Source organism: Bos mutus, chromosome 8, assembly GCF_027580195.1.
Source record: "Bos mutus isolate GX-2022 chromosome 8, NWIPB_WYAK_1.1, whole genome shotgun sequence".
In the NCBI taxonomy this organism is placed as follows: Eukaryota; Metazoa; Chordata; class Mammalia; order Artiodactyla; family Bovidae; genus Bos; species Bos mutus.
The window spans coordinates 22,749,822-22,767,401 of record NC_091624.1 but is presented as its reverse complement, the minus strand read 5'-3'; the positions used below and the strand labels follow the sequence as shown (position 1 = coordinate 22,767,401).

Genomic DNA, 17,580 nt, shown 5'->3' with positions numbered 1-17,580 from the left:
TTTTATCACTTGATTCTGAATTTAAGTAGTATGCAGAAAAAGGGCCACACACGTTTTAGAATACTGTCCTAAATCTTATCCATGTTGAATTCACTTCAGTAATGGTGTGTAGAAAAGTCCTATTTACTGAGATCCTATGTTTGGCCTTGTTGTTTGGCAGAGGTGACCCTCTATCACCCGTGCTTCTGGGTCAAGTCTTCCTAAACGACATGATATAGTCGTGTCTGACGATACGGGGGCATCTGCTCGCTTAGGGAGCTGCTGTCGTGGTCCCCATAGAAGAGGAAGGGGTTCAGAAAGGATGTTGACCAGAGGCGGGAGACGCTGACAGAGCTCTCTGAGAGACATTAAGGAGGTAGGAAAACCGGACTGTGTGATAAAAGAACTTTCTGTGAGAGGTGATCAAGTGTACTCGCAGGTATCTGACCTGAGAACCCAGATGGCGACTTTATCTTGAGTTGCGCACCGTGAGACTCCACACACCCCCACCCCAACCCCCGAGGGCATTTTATACATTTTTCCCATTGTTCCCTCATTGCCCTGTTGACTTTGTTTTTAAATATCTGCCTCTTTGGCCAGTATCTGATTATCATTGGTAGGCCATCGAGAGGTTTCTGTCTCCTGGAAGGTGAGCGTTTCCACAATTGCCTCTCATCTAAGAGGCTAACGGGCTTCCCTGGTGGCTCAGAGGTTGTTCTGTTCAGTTCAGTTGCTCAGTGAGTCAGCCTGCAATGCAGGAGACAGGGGTGCCATCCCTGGGAGGGAAAGAGCCCCCTGGAGAAGGCAACCCACTCCAGTATTCTTTCTGGGAAATCCCATGAAGGGTAGTACCTGCGGGGGCTAAGTCCATGGGGTCACAAAAGAGTCAGACACCACTGAGTGACTAAAAAGCAAGAAGCTAGTTATGGTTAATCACGTTAAGTAGAGTTTAAGGTTTATTCTTTTTTAGTCAACAGTTCTTCCAGATTTCTCTTCTGTATTAAGTTCTCGAGATGGGAAAACTTTATTGTTGTGTCTGCTAAGTCTTGCTCAAGGTAAATCATGTTCCTAAAGGCATGTGTCTCGTGCCTTTATTTTTATTTATTGTTTTATTTTACCGTTTTGGCTGCACTGCAAGGCTTGAGGGACCTAGTTCCTCCACCAGAAACTGAATCCAGGCCTTGGGCAGGAAAAGCACCAAGTCCTAACCCCTGGACCAACAGAGAATTTCCTAACTTGTTTCTTAATTTTTATACCACTTTTAAAGGTTACATTCCCCAAGGTTACTAAAGCCAAAATGTTGGCTATATTCCCTGTGTTGTACAATACATCCCTGAGCCTATCTTCTACATCCAGTAGTTTGTATCTTCTCTTCCCCACCTCTTATTGCCCCTCTCCCCTCCATTGGTAACCACCAGTTTGTTCTCTGTATCTGTGAGTCTGCTTCCTGTATGTTATTGTCACTTGTTTGTTGTATTTTTTAGATTATACGTATAAGTGATATCATACAATATATGTGTTTCTCTAGTCCTGAATTGGAGAAGGCAACGGCACCCCACTCCAGTACTCTTGCCTGGAAAATCCCATGGATGGAGGAGCCTGGAGGGCTACAGTCCATGGGGTCGCTAAGAGTCGGACACGACTGAGCGACTTCACTTTCACTTTTCACTTTCATGCATTGGAGAAGGAATGGCAACCCACTCCAGTGTTCTTGCCTTGAGAATCCCAGGGACAGGGGAGCCTGGTGGGCTCTCGTCTATGGGTTGCACAGAGTTGGACACAACTGAAGTGACTTAGCAGCAGTCCTGAATGTTCATTGGAAGGACTGACGCTGAAGCTGAAACTCCAATATTTTGGCCACCTGATGTGAAGAGCTGACTCATTTGAAAAGACTCTGATGCTGGGAAAGATTGCGGGCAGGAGGAGAAGGGGACAACAGAGGATGAGATGGTTGGATGGCATCACTGACTCGATAAACATGGTTTGGGTGGACTCCAGGAGCTGGTGATGGACAGGAAGGCCTACCGTGCTGCGGTTCATGGGGTTGCAAAGAGTTGGACACGACTGATCGACTGAACTGAACTGAACTGTCTGACTTATTTCACTTAGCATAATGCCCTCCAAGTCCATCCATATTGCTGCAAATGGCAAAATTTAGTTCTTTTTTATGGCTGAGTAGTATATAGTTTTTCCAGTGGTCATGTATGGATGTGAGAGTTGGACTGTGAAGAAAGCTGAGCGCCGAAGAATTGATGCTTTTGAACTGTGGTGTTGGAGAAGACTCTTGAGAGTCCCTTGGACTGTAAGGAGATTCAACCAGTCCATCCTAAAGGAGATCAGTCCTGGGTGTTCTTTGGAAGGACTGATGCTAAAGCTGAAACTCCAGTACTTTGGCCACTTTATGCAAAGAGTTGACTCACTGGAAAAGACTCTGATGCTGGGAGAGATTGGGACAGGAAGAGAAGGGGACAACAGAGGATGAGATGGCTGGGTGGCATCACCAACTCAATGGACGTGAGGTTCAGTGAACTCCAGGAGTTGGTGATGGACAGGGAGGCCTGACATGCTGTGGTTCATGGGGTAGCAAAGAGTCGGATATTACTGAGTGACTGAACTGAACTGAGTATTACAGTATATATATGAAGTGAAGTCACTCAGTCGTGTCTGACTCTTTGTGACCCCATGGACTGTAGCCTATCAGGCTCTTCCATCCATGGGATTTTCCAGGCAAGAATACTGGAGTGGATTGCCATTTCCTTCTCCAGAGGATCTTCCTAACCCAGAATCGATCCTGGGTCTCCTGCATTGCAGGCAGGCACTTTACCATCTGAGCCACCAGGGAAGCCTATATATATATATATATATACAGCATTTTCTTTATCCATTCATCTGTTGATGAACACTTAGGTCTTGGCAACTGTAAATAATGCTTCTATGAACATTGGGGTGCATGCTCTTTTCAAATTAGTGTTTTTGCTTTTGAATATATACCCAGGAGTGGAATTTCTGGGTCATGTGATAGTTCTATTTTTAGTTTTTTGAGAAGCCTCCATATTGTTTTCTACAGTGGCTGTACCAGTCTGCATTCCCACCAACAATGTCACAGTGTTCTCTTTTCTCCATATCCGGACCAACACTTGTTATTTGTAGAGGTTTTAATAATAGCTGCTCTAACAGGTGTGAGGTGTCATGCCTTTATTTTTAAGTTCATCTCATTTTTCAGAATATCCTCACTCAAGAGCATTTTGACATTTGCTTTTGATGTCACCCCAGAACTGCTGTTCACTAACTTCTCAGTTAGATGTTGAGTAAACCTACTTTGCAATTTCTCAACATTTTTTCAACTGTTTTAACATTCTGGAAAAAAAAAAGTTTAATGGAAACACAAGAAAACACATAGATAGGGAGGCACAGTTCCCATTTGCCTCAGGCTCTGATGTGGCTCAGAGTGGTACTGTGAGAGCTTATCTTTATTTACTATTCTTTCATCTTTTTTTAAAACATTAGTACTAATAGTTTTTGAATATCACAATAAAATATTATTCATGCTGATTACTGAGATTTGGGGCATAAAATTAAAAGATGCTTGCTCCTTGGAAGAAAAGCTATGATAAACCTAGACAGCATATTAAAAAGCAGAGACATTACTTTATCAACAAAGGTCTATCTAGTCAAAGCTATGGTTTTTCCAGTAGTCATATATGAATATGAGAGTTGGATCATAAATAAGATTGAATGCTGATGCTTTTGAACTGTGGTGCTGGAGAAGACTCTTGGGAGTCCCTTGGAATGCAAGGAGATCAAACCAGTCAACCCTAATGAAAATCAACCCTGAATATTCATCAGAAGGACTGATGCTGAAACTGAAGCTCCAATACTTCGGCCACCTGATGTGAAGAGCTCACTCATTAGAAAAGACCTTGATTCTGGGGAAGATTGAAGGCAGGAGAAGCGGGTGACAGAGGGTGAGATGGTTGGATGGCATCACTGTCTCAATGGACATGAGTTTGAGTAAGCTCCAGGAGATGGTGAAGAACAGGGAAGCCTGGTATGCTGCAGTCCATGGGGTCACAAAAAGTCACACATGACTGAGTGACTGAACAACAATGGCTTTGATCATCCGTCCATTCCAGCTTCCCTTCCCCACTATCTCTGGGAATGAGAAGTGTGTGCTCAGCTGCTCAGTCGTGTCTGACTCTTTGTGATCCTATGGACTGTGTGTAGCCTGCCAGGCTTCTTTTCCCTTGGGATTCTCCAGGCAAGAATATTGGAGCGGGTTACCATTTCCTCCTCAAGGGGATCTTCCCCACCCGGGGATTGAACCCACAATCTCTGGAGTCTCCTGCATTGACAGATGGATTCTTTACCACTGAGCCACTGGGGAAGCCGTGGAAATGAGAAGAGATGATGGCAATTATAATCCCATGCTGCTGCTGCTGCTGCTAAGTCACTTCAGTCGTGTCTGACTCTATGCGACCCCATAGACGGCAGCCCACCAGGCTCCCCTGTCCCTGGGATTCTCCAGGCAAGAACACTGGAGTGGGTTGCCATTCCTTCTCCAATGCATGAAAGTGAAAAGTGAAAGTGAAGTCACTCAGAGTGTCCAACTCTTAGCGACCCCATGGACTGCAGCCTACCAGGCTCGTCCATCCATGGGATTTTCCAGGCAAGAGTACTGGAGTGGGGTGCCATCGCCTTCGCCGATAATCCCATGAGCATGAGCCTTAACTCAGAGATAAGGGTGAGGGGAGAAGGTGAGGTGGGGAACTTTGTTGTAAGACAAAGAAATAAAGGAATGAAGGAAAGATCTTGAAAGCCAGGAACAGGGAGGACACTCTACTTGCTTCTCCAGGTCAAACCCATGGAGGTATCTGGATTCCCAGGAATGGAGGAAAGGAAGCAGGCAGATGAGAGGTCTCCAAGAAGTTGAGAAATCAGAAACAAGGAAACACTTCAAGGAGAATATGTATTTTCAGTCTGGGTTTAGCAGATAGAAAAGGTTGGGATTAGCTCTTGGAAAGAACTCTGAAATGGAGAGCTATTGTGTCTATGGGCAAATATTTCTTCACTCTTTATTTGCTGACTTCTCAGTTGTCTGCAAACATTCTGAAAATCCTGAACTGGCATTTCCAGCCCACCACACAAAATCACAGGTGTCCCACATTTACATAGTACTTACTACATCACAAGCTTCTTTCAAACACTCTACTTTGTGAGGTAAGCAGGAATGGTTTTCTATATTCATGAGATTGTCTCACTTGGCAGACTCAGAATGCAAAACTAAGACTTCAGATGGAGTTACAGGGTTGTGTTTACCACTCTCAGCTGTCATGTACGTTCCCCAGAAAACCTGTAGTCCCCACAGCTTAGTTTCTTGGGTCAGTTTCTTAGGGGTCAGTTTTCACATTCTTTTCTTTTCCCTTTCTTGTCTTCCTTGGAAACAAATGCAGGTGTGAGCCCCAGGCCTCCAACCGCCTACCTTTGCTCTGTCATCCTCGCCCACTGTCCAGGAAGCGGGCCTGAAACGCAATGAAGCGCTGCCGCAAAGATGCAAAGATAAGAGGAAATTCCCAAAAGTGAAATGTGTTCTAGGGGCTGAGTGTTTCCTAGGTGTAAGAGAGAGAGGTACCCTTGGTCTTGTTTGGCCCACAAAACCCAAAGAAGCCATTTCTCAGCAAATGTCTTTGGCCATCCCCAGTGTGTACTGAGGGGCTTCCCAGGTGGCTCAATGGTAAAGAATCCGCTGGCCAATCCAGGAGATGTAGGAGACTCAAATTCAATCCCTAGGTCAGGAAGATCCTCTGGAGGAGGAAATGGCAACCCACTCCAGTATTCTTGCTGGAAAAATCCCTTGGACAGAGGAGCCTGGTGGGCTACAGTCTATGGGGTCCCAACGAGTCAGACATGACTGAGCTACTGAGCGAACCTGCACACACATAATGCACACTGAACCAAACCAGGACCAATGGTATTTAGAAGTTTCATATGATTTATCTGAACAGTATTGATGTGCCTTTAAAGGAATTTATAATTAGCTGAAGGGATTTGGTGAATTGGAGAAAGACTGGGACTTGGCTAATTATCTGCTCAGATTCTTCCCCTGTAAAATAGGGGATTTAATTAACTAAATGGTTCTAGCTCAGATGTTGAAAACATTTCATTTAGGACACTGAAATGAGTTCATAATAGTTCATGTACTAGAAGATCCATATAATTAACCTTTCTATATTTTCATTCCTTTAATTTTTACTATTATAAACAAAGCTCTATTATGCATATCCTTAAATATTTGACCATATATGGCAAATATATTGATTTACAATGTTGTTAGTTTCTCCTGTACAGCAAAGGGATTCAGTTATATGTATATATATATTTTTTTCATATTCTTTCCTATTATGGTTTATCACAGGATATTGAATGTAGTTCCCTGTGCTATACAGTAGGGCTTTGTCGTTTATTCATTCTATATTTACAGTTTGTATCTGCTAATCCCACACTCTCCATCCGCTGCCTACCACCCCCCTTCCCCTTGGCAACCACAGGTTTGTTCTCTACGTGAGTCTGTTTCTTTCATAGCTAAGCTCTTCTGTTTTGGCCATGCCACACCACAACTTGTGGGATCTTAGTTCTCTGATGAGGGAGCAAATGCAAGCCCAGGGCAGTGAAAGCACCAAGTCTTAACCACCAAACCAAGGAATTCCCATTTGCATCATTGTCAGGAAGCATTTAACAGGAGGCTTCCTGTGTGCTGTTTTGGATCTGTCATGAATCCTCTGTTCCTGAATATTCAGGAATTAAGAGGAGTGGCAAACCACTCCCGGGGCTGAGGACTGCATGCATTTCCTTCGTTAGTTTTTCCATACGGTGATAAGTAACTATTTACGACCCTCTTCCTTTTTACGAACTATACAGTAAAAGTGATTATTTACAACCCTCTCTCTTTGATATGGATTGCCTTATGTTTCCCTGATAATTTGTAAGCCTGGACTTTTGAGATTTATCTTTGCTGAACAAAGCTATCTTGTAAGACAGTATATATACCCACTCTACATTGAGTAAAACGCCTTTGCTCCATCAGATCTTGGGTCCCCGTGTCTTTCTTCCTCTCTCTTCCTGGCTAATTCTCTGAAGTGTAGAAACCCATCGTGTTCACTCTCCTGCCAGGGCTTCTAAGACACTCTCCAGAAGGCATACTTCACCCCATTGAGAGGGTGCCCCGTGCCTTCATGAGCAACACAAGCCCTGTGTCAAGGGCTTTATTGGTTTTCTGTGTAAACCAGGGAATATCAGCCTCTCTCTCTTTTACTTTCTTATTGTCGACTCTGGACCACCAGGTTCCAGTCCATTAAAGGACCCCAACATATCGTATTTTAGATTCCACATGGATGATATCATTATGGTATTTGTCTTTCTGATTTACTTCACTTAGTATGATAATCTCTAAGCCCAACCAGAAGTTGGCTTAAAAGTCAACATTCAGAAAACAAAGATCATGGCATCTGGTCCCATCACTTCATGGCAAATAGATGGGGAAACAGTGGAAACAGTGTCAGACTTTATTTTTTTGGGCTCCAAAATCACTGCAGATGGTGATTGCAGCCATGAAATTAAAAGACGCTTACTCCTTGGAAGGAAAGTTATGACCAACCTAGATAGCATATTCAAAAGCAGAGACATTACTTTGCCAACAAAGGTTCGTCTAGTCAAGGCTATAGTTTTTCCTGTGGTCATGTATGGATGTGAGAGTTGGACTGCAAGAAAGCTGAGTGCCAAAGAATTGATGCTTTTGAATTGTGGTGTTGGAGAAGACTCTTGAGAGTCCCTTGGACTGCAAGGAGATCCAACCAGTCCATTCTGAAGGAGATCAGCCCTGGGATTTCTTTGGAAAGAATGCTGCTGAAGCTGAAACTCCAGTACTTTGGCCACTTCATACGAAGAGTTGACTCATTGGAAAAGACCCTGATGCTGGGAGGGATTGGGGGCAGGAGGAGAAGGGGACGACAGAGGATGAAGATGGCTGGATGGCATCACTGACTCGATGGACTCCAGGAGTTGGTGATGGACAGGGAGGCCCGGTGTGCTGCAATTCATGGGGTCGCAAAGAGTCGGATACGACTGAGCAACTGAACTGAACTGAACTGAAGCCCATCCATGTTGCTGCAAATAGCATTACTTCATTCTTTTTTGGAGAAGGAAATGGCAATCCACTCCAGGACTCTTGCCTGGGGATTCCCATGGATGGAGGGGCCTGGTGGGCTGCAGTCTATGGGATTGCAAAGAGTCAGAAACGACTTAAGCAACTAACACACACACACACACACACACACATTTTTATGACTAAGTAGTATTCCATTATCAGAGAAGGCAATGGCACCCCACTCCAGTACTCTTGCCTGGAAAATCCCATGGATGGAGGAGCCTGGTAGGCTGCAGTCCATGGGGTCACGAAGAGTCGGACATGACTGAGCGACTTCACTTTCACTTTTCACTTTCATGCACTGGAGAAGGAAATGGCAACCCACTCCAGTGTTCTTGCCTGGAGAATCCCAGGGATGGGGGAGCCTGGTGGGCTGCCGTCTATGGGGTTGCACAGAGTCAGACATGATTGAAGTGACTTAGCAGCAGCAGCACAGTATTCCATTATGTATGTGTACCACATCTTTTTTTTTTTAAATATTTATTTGGCTACACCAGGTCTTAGTTGCAGCATGAGAACTCTTAGTTGTGGCATGTGGGACCCAGTTCCCTCACCAAGGATCAAATCTGGGCCCCTGCATTATGTGCACAGAGTCTTGGCTACTAGATCACCAGGGAAGTCCCCATATCTTCTTTATTTATTCCTCTATTGATGTACATTTAAGTTGTTTCCATGTCTTAGCCATTGTAAATAGTGCTGCTATGAACATAGAGGTGCAAGTTTTCTTTGGACATATGCCCAGGAGTGGTACTGCAGGAAACCATGGCAATTCTATTTTTAGTTTTGCTTTTTTTTTTTTTAAATTTAGAATGACTTTCACTTTTATTTTGAGAGGTATGATTCATTGTTATCTGACTTTGTTAATTTCCCTGCCACTATATATGCTCTTACTTTTTCCTCCAACATGTCATTTGCATTTTGAGTTTTGTCCATGGTAACTATCCTGTATTAATGGCAGAGCAGTCTCTTTTCTGTGTTTATTTTTATGCTTGGAACCATTATCTTAGCCTGAGAGGCATTCATATGCTGCCTGGTAATTAAGAAAACTAGGCTCTAAGAGAAGAAATGTTGCCCAGGCCCTATATCTAGGGAGTGTGGGGCCAGAACTGAACCTCAGTTTTACCTCAGGCTCTTCCCTTGTTCCTCAGGCTTTCTCTGATCAGCTGCTTAGCAAGCACCCAAGAGCCTGGGGAAAGGAAGGGAGATACGGAGTTCTCATCTGAGAAGCGGAGAAGGCAATGGCACCCCACTCCAGTACTCTTGCCTAGAAAATCCCATGGATGAAGGAGCCTGGTAGGCTGCAGTCCACGGGGTCACTAGAGTTGGACACGACTGAGCAACTTCACTTTCACTTTTCACTTCATACATTGGAGAAGGAAATGGCAACCCACTCCAGTGTTCTTGCCTGGAGAATCCCAGGGATGGCGGAGGCTGGTGGGCTGCCATCTATGGGGTCGCACAGAGTTGGACACGACTGAAGCGACTTAGCAGCAGCAGCAGCATCTGAGAAGACCAGGAGCATAGTTATATATCCCTGGTTATATATCCTAAATCATTTCCTTCCAAATACTGATTTCTTAAAGATCTTGCTAAAGTTCCAATACTTTGGCCACCTGATGTGAAGAGCTGACTGATTAGAAAAGACCCTGATGCTAGGAAAGGCTGAAAGCAAAAAGGCAGCAGAGGATGAGATGGTTAAATAGCTTCACTGACTCAATGGACATGAATTTGAGCAAACTCCAGGAGATAGTGGAGGATAGAGGAGTCTGGCATGCTACAGTTCATGGGGTGTCAAAGAGTCAGACACGACTTAGTGACTCAACAAAAACAAAGACCTTGTCCATGTTGTTCATTTGTTTTTGTTTTTTCAGTTGTTTTGTTTTGCTTTTGGTTTTGTTTTGGCCATGCTGTGTTACTTGCTGGATTTTAGTACCCTAACTAGAAATTGAACCCAGGCCTGGGAAGTTAAAGCACTGAATCCTAAAAAAATGGGCCTCCAAGGAATTCCCAAGAACTTGCCCTTGTTGAGGACAAATTTCCTGCAAAGAATGTAAGAAAACTAGAGACAAAAAGCAAGAGACAGCATCTTTTATTTCTTTTCCACCTACAAGAAACTTGGAAATGCTGAAGTCTAATTTCAGAGAAAGACCATCACTCACCAATCAGCATATACAGATTCCATGGCCAGCTTTGCCATGGCATATATGAGTAAATAGTTCGTGAGTCAGTGTCTTCTCTGAGTCAGTGTCTTCTCTCTTTACTACAACTTGATAAATATAAGGGTTAATTAATGTTTATTAATCCATTCCAATGTGGATTTCACACATTGTAAGGCACTATAGGGGCAGAAAGACAGGGAACCAGAGAGAAGCCTTATAAAGGTCAGAGTTCAGCCAAGCCTTCTGCTCCATTTGAACAGAAGACAGCCATCCAGTCTCCTACCATGCAGCTCTGCTTCTGTCTCTTTGGGCCCCAGACCTGGGAAACTCAGCATATCCCCTCATAAAGACACACAGGAGCAGTTTCCTGACACCCTCCGTGGGCACAGGGTAGCCTGGTGTTCTGCCCTCCAGCAGGATCTGGTGGTACTCTCGTTCCCTCTTCACCTGGTACTGCCATTTGGGAAGAAAAATGGGGGTGAAGGATGGGGGTTTGAGGCTAGAAAGATGTCTACTGATGAAACCTGAGTAGTCTGGAGTCAAAACCCAAGGTGCTGACAATGTAGATCCAACTTAAGATTTTTCAGGCTATGAGGCCTTCCTGGCAGTTTGTGTGTTGGTACTTTAACTTCACAGAATGGCAAGGAAGCAAGGAAGGTGAAATATGTAATTGGACATTTCAGCAGCCTGTGCTCAACCCCTGCTGCTGCTGCTGCTGCTAAATCACTTCAGTCGTGTCCGACTCTGTGCAACCCCATAGATGGCAGCCCACTAGACTCCCCTGTCCCTGGGATTCTCCAGGCAAGAACACTGGAGTGGGTTGCCATCTCCTTCTCCAATGCATGAAATTGAAAAGTGAAAGTGAAGTCGCTCAGTTGTGTCCGACTCTTAGCGACCACATGGACTGTAGCCCATCAGGCTCCTCCGTCCTTGGGATTTTCCAGGCAAGAGTACTGGAGTGGGTGTGCTAGTTTTCCTTACTTACTTTCACCTAGTTTTCCTTAAAGTCAGACTGCGCAGAGCAATTTAAGGCTGCTGGTGTTCAGCTCTGATGTACACCAGATCCTTATTTATAAACTGGGTAAAGCTAAGTTTTGCTACTCTGTAACCTTGAAGGTAGTCTGCCACATGAACAAGAAGCATCTTTATATAATTTCTCCAATCTTGAGGGTTCAGTCCCCCTGGCTAAGCAGATTTCCTCCACATAGGTGTGCTTCCCACCCTCTCCCTCTTGGCATGGATGAGTAGGTACTGGAGGGACCCAGGCTACACTGTGAACTGAAAAGAGATGCATTTGCATTCACCTTCCAACTTCTCTCTCTACTCAAACCCATTCATTCTACACTGGGGTTTGCATTTGGCAATACACAGTGAGTTGGGAGGAGGACTTGCTTTCAGGAAATTGTTTGCCCGGGAGCAGGGATGTGTTCAAAGTCCAGAGGGAAGACACACTTGGCTGGACAAGGGAAATGGGCAGTGTGCACATGGAGAAGAGGGAGGATCCATCCCAGGCCACAGAAATAGCCACAGTGAATCCCATTCTGTGAGTATTGAGTTTATTTCTACAAATCAGCCCTCACCCTACCCCTCAATCCCTTCTAAGGTTTACAGAACATTTAAGTGCTTCATATTGATCAAGTGAATCATATTGATTCATATTGATAAAAAGCCAGGACAGATGGACTTCCAAAGATCCCTTTTCCTCCCATCTAAGGAAACCCCTTAGGTCCTCTGCCTGCCCATATCCCCTGCACTTTATGCCCTTCCATCTTGACAACTGCATTTCATTAGAAATATGTCTATATCTCTCCAGCACAAATACACAAATCTTCAAATCCTTTTTCAATTTTGCATACTATTAAAAAGTATAGATGAGCCCTAGCTGATTTCATCTGTGACTGGCTCACACTTGCTTAGGTTATGTCCGCTGTTTTGTTGTAGCAGGGGTTTAAGTGCTGCTCCCAGAGCTGCAATGGCTGAGGGCTGGGGTGCCTAGGGCCTGCCACCAAGGTCCTTTCTCAGAGGTAGGGATGGAACAGGTTCCTCATATTGGCACGTGCCTTCTTTGGAAAGGGCTGAGAAGAAGCAGGATGGGAACACAGCTCCTGGGGCAGAGGGGGTTGAGGAGGTGAAGAGGCCGGAGTAGGTGGAAGTGACCAACAGGACCACGGAGGCACAGCGGCCTCCAGGCTCTGGGACAGTGGCTGCTCGAATTCCATCTCTGGCTTCGGAGCAGGCGAAGGCTGCCAGTTCCACCATGGCTGCTGTTCACCAGAGGGGGGACACTGCCCGTATCCCTGCGGGGGCTCATCCCCTTGAGCCAGGAACTGCTCGGGGTCCCCCACATAAGTCTCTGCACAGCCAGCTTCCAGTTGTGGAGAGGACTGTTGGGAAGCATTGAGAATTTTGGGGTTGAAGCCTGAGGAGAAACAGTGGAGGCTGAAGCTCGAGGACAAAGAGTAGAGCAGGTCTCCGGAAGGCTCATCAGCTGCAGTTGGCAGGTTATGCGAGGCCATATTCATGCTCGGGTTACCAACATACCCACCAAAATCAGCTTGATCAGAAGCATTCCCTGGCTTCGAGGAAAATAAACTGGCATTCTTCTGGGCCGCCAGGAGACACTGCTGGCAAGGGCAGTTGGGGGCACAGAGTCCACCCTGACTGGGTCTTGGAACTGGGGCGCCAACTCTTCCATGAATGGGTTCTGGAACCAGGGGGCGTGCCTTTTCCTTTGTGTTCTTGCGAGATCGAGGATCTCGAGCTCTTCTGTTCTGAAACCACACCTAGAGGGGCGGGGATAGGGGGAGGGAGATGGAGAAAGGAAGAGACACAGGGATGGTGAGACAAAAAGACATTTTCCAATTAAGCCCAGTCCCATAATTATCACCACCAAGGAGCATGTGACTTAAGGTAGAATTCAGAATAAAAGTAAAATTCGTGGTAAGCTGATTCAAACCATTCAAGGTGTGGCCCAACCTTAACCATCCGGGCAAAGCTCCCCAAGGCATCATGTGCGCATGCGTCTCACAACCCAGGACGCTGTGTGGAGGCCGCCATAGCGACACACCCTTTCTCTCCCATTCTACTTTCCAATCCTTGTCGGCACTTTCACTGTGCTTTCACTTTCACTCCTGGCTCTGCTCTTCTCTGCCAACTGCAACTCACCCCTTCTTATCAAGATTATCTTTGAAAGAAGCCTCCTCCCATGGCGGGGGAGGCCGGGGGGCGGGGCCGACGGGACTGGACAGATGCTGGTCAAAGGGTACCAACTCTCAGGTCATAAGATTAACAAGTTCTGGAGATCTAATTACAGCATGTTGCTAAGTTGCTAAGAAAGCAGATAGATATTTAATGCTCTTATCATAAAGAAATGTTAACTATGTGACAGAATGAGGTGTTACGTAAGCTGTACAGTGGTAACTATGTGACAGAATGAGGTGTTACGTAAGCTGTACAGTGGTAATCATTTTTTAGTTTATAAGACAGAACCCCTCTGAGTAAAACCCCTTTTCACCCCAAGCCCCCTAGTTCAGTGTCAGTTCCTCTGTGGGTCCTTTCAGGACCTCACCTTGGATAGGTGAGGCCTGGGAGCAAGACACTTATTAGTCCCACCTCCTCTCCTTTGCCTGACACTGGGAGTCCTCTTCTCTTCCCATTCCCAGGCAGGCCTCCTCTCTGCCTCCTCTAGATTTGAGATGCGGTTCCACCTCCCCTAGGGCTACTCCTTCTCCTGGAGGCTCCTCTTCACCCCTGACCCTGGTCCAGTTCTGCCAGGCCTCCCCTTTGCCCTCCAGGACCACAACAGTGGCCTCTTTATAGGCCCAGCCACTAGGCAAGCCCTGAAGATGGAACAGAACAATAAAGGAACTTCACTGACAATTCCCACACATTTTCTTTTCCCTTAGGGAAAACAACTCCCCCAGGGAAACTGCAGGATAAAGGCCCAAACTTACAGCAGAGGGGTGAGGGAGGAGGGACATTCCCAAAATTCCAACCCTGCACTCTCCTATACACACCCTGGCCCCAAGGCAAGCCCACCTCCAGGTAGGCACAGGATGCTGGCTTCTTCCCCCACACCCTGGCCTTTGCAAATGCTAAGCTGATCTCTAACCAGGAAACTTTCCCAGTCTCTGGCCCCTAATTGGGTTTCCCAGGTGGCTCAGATGGTAAAGAATCTGCCTGCAACGTAAGAGACCTGGGCTCAATCCCTGGAAAGGAAAGATCCCCTGGAGAAGGGAATGGCAATCCACTCCATTATTGTCCCTTTGGGAAATGCTATGGACAAAAGAGTCTGGCAGGCACTGGGTGGCAAAGAGCTGGACACGACTAATCGACTTTCACTCTCTGGCCCTAATAGGGTGTCTACCAGGTGCCCCCAGAGGGATGTCCCATAGCTGAGCTTTTGAACTTCAAGGTTTCCCATCTGGCTCCAGATGCTACCTGAAGTATAAAAGGAACCCCAGAACCTTTTACTGAACTTCTGAACCCAGTGCTTCTGCCCATAAGTGGTCGTGAAGTTGTACCTGCCTGCCTGCTAAGTCGCTTCAGTAATGTACAACTCTGTGTGACCCTATGGACCGTAGCCCGCCAGGCTCCTCTGTCCATAGGATTCTCCAGGCAAAAATATTGAAGTGGTTTGCCATTCCCTTCTCCAGGGGATCTTCCCAACCCAGGGATCGAACCCAAGTCTCTTAGTCTCTTAACGTCTCCTGCATTGGTGTTTGGGCTTCCCAGATAGCACTAGTGGTAAAGAATCTGCCTGCCAGTGCAGGAGACGTTAATCTAGGACTGAAAACCACTGGTCAAGAACAGAGATTTCAATCCTAGCTACACATCAGAATCACCTGGGAGGCTTTCTAAACAGCCTGTGTATATTCCAGCTCCGCCCTCAAAGACCTGAATTTCATTAAGAGCAGCAGCAGCAGTTTTCAGACTTGACCTCACACTTCAATCACCTAGAGGGCAGAGGAGGGGGTGTTACTTAAATTCCCAGGCTGGACCCAGACTCATCCAAGTAGACTTCCTGGAGGAGCAATCAGAGAGACTACAGTGTGCCCCCAGGGCTGTGACCCAGAGATCCAAAAGATCCAAGATTCCTGGGACCTCCAACCCCCTTTGGGGGGTCCCTGTGAAATCAAAACCATTTTCTTTACAACACCCAGATGTAATTTGCCTCTGCTCTTTTCCTCTCTTCCTATATTCTCTCTGTGATTCCCAGAGGCCCAGAGAGCTGGTACAGCAAAGGGAATGCAAAGAACTGAGAAACCAGCTTCTGAGTCTTGTTCTGCCATTCTTCTAAGACAGTGTTCAGGTTTTGAGACTATGGTTGCTTTTCTTAAAAAATACCAAAAATTAACAAGTAATGTAACCAGTTTATTGTTGTCCAGTCGCTAAGACTCTGCGACGTCATGGACTGCAGCACAGGTTTATTATGGTTATTTTTACTGAATTAGTGAATATTTTGAGATTTCTCGGTTTCAATTTCTTTTTTTCCCTTTTTGTAAATTCTCAGTTTTCAATTTCTAACATGGTAAATATTTGACAGAACCCAGAGAAGCCAGTTTAGACTCTACCCCTTGCCAGAGTAGTAACCTAAATTACTAACCTCTAACCTTTATTTTCCTATAAATGGGGATAATGTCTACCTCACAGCAGTATTAAGAGGATTTACTCAAAGCAGGGCTTTTTAAACCAGTATTAAAAACAGGCAGTTAATACGTGGGCTGGTCCCTCACCCAGCCCCACCCTCCTGTCAAGGATTTACATTTTTACCTGGATTCTTGGCTCAGGAACCTTGATTCGCTCAGCCAGAGCCATTCTGACATTAATATCGGGGTAAGCGTCACTTTTGAAAGCCTCAAAAAGAATCTTGGACTGATTTTTGTCGTACTTGGTTCTCCTGCGCCTCTGGCCTTCTTGAGACTCTGGAGCAGGTCCAGAAAAAGACTCTAGAACAGATCCAGAACAAGAAACAGACTTCAGCCTCAGGCCTCACATTTCGGTTCACTTGTAACCCCGGGATCTGTGTGTGAGAACTGAGACTTGCTCAATCTGCAGCCTCCCAAAGAGAAGGAATTTTGTTTCTGGGCAGGAAGCTTAGGCCCCCTTGCAGAGCTCTCGCAAGCCCACCCCTGGGATTCTGCTCTTGGGATTCTGCTCCTGGCCTGGCACCCTCTGAGGAATCCCATGAAATCCCACCTGCACATCTTACCGATACCGGAGACGTCAGTGCACCCCAAACAATTCTTGAGGCATCTGCCATATAAACTATAATGACAACGCAATGCACAGGTCCAGACACTGGCCTGGGAATGCCCAGATGTGTCTGTCAAGACCCCCACTAATATGTACCCACCACCTATGAGAGGACTCAAAATATGCAGCTATTAGGAGATGTCAAAAATTTAAACGAAGAAATCTCATCTGAGAAAAACCAAACATCGTGGAATCATACACATTAATATTTGCATTTCTGCTTGTAACTAGGGCAAGCTCCTCAGTCCTCAATTTTAGCTTTGGGCTCCCAAGTGCATTAGAACTGGGCTCACTACTGACTCAGTTCTAAACCAAATTCACTCTCTGATGAAAAATGGGCAAAATATCAGGTTCTGGAGAAGTTAGGCTCCCTTCCCCCTTTAGGCCCTCCTCAAAGCAATCTAGAACCGCTGCATCCTGCAAAGTGAACTTTGCACATTTCTGAATTTAAGGGGGAAAAAAAAAAGTACCATGATGGGTGCCTACTACCATCTTGAGCTCCTTCTCTAAGGAGGCTTTTTCAGGGCCTGGTCTAGTTAGCCTTCCCCCCGTTCTAAGTCTCAGCACTAAATAGCACAGTAAACAGAAAACTTCAAATCACTCCAGGTGAGCCCTGCCGATACCCCACAGCCCAGACTCTCCGCATTAGTCACAATAGCCCTCGTCCCAAGGACTTACCCTCCGAAGACATGGTGAGGATGGGCCTCCAGACGAGCAAGGAACTTCAGTGAGAACTGCCTCCCTCTCTCCTGGAGTCCGGTAGAGGCACTGGAGGGACCCACCCAGTCAAGCCCCTTTTAAACACCTTCCAAGGCCCCCTCCCTTAATGCAATCTTCTCTAAAAGTAGTTCTGGGAGTGGCCAGGCGCTCTCGGAAGAGCACTAGTTCCGGTGCGTTCAACTCCCGGCCTTTGCGCAGCTACTGAGACATTGAGCACTGGGTCAGGATTTAGGAAACCTGATGGGAGATTGCCCCCACCCCGTCGCA

The 17,580-nt window shown here is 46.0% G+C and overlaps 1 protein-coding gene across 1 annotated transcript; it reads right to left on the bottom strand.

The window, feature by feature from the left end:
- Positions 1-12,356: 12,356 nt before the first annotated feature.
- On the bottom strand, positions 12,357-17,284 carry LOC102269017 (double homeobox protein 4C-like). Its single transcript, XM_005904086.2, has 4 exons — positions 17,272-17,284; positions 16,111-16,286; positions 14,094-14,177; positions 12,357-13,121 (listed from the first exon to the last, which is right to left on the bottom strand). Exons 1-4 carry the CDS (start codon positions 17,282-17,284, stop codon positions 12,357-12,359), a joined length of 1,038 nt encoding a protein of 345 aa, XP_005904148.2.
- Positions 17,285-17,580: the final 296 nt, after the last annotated feature.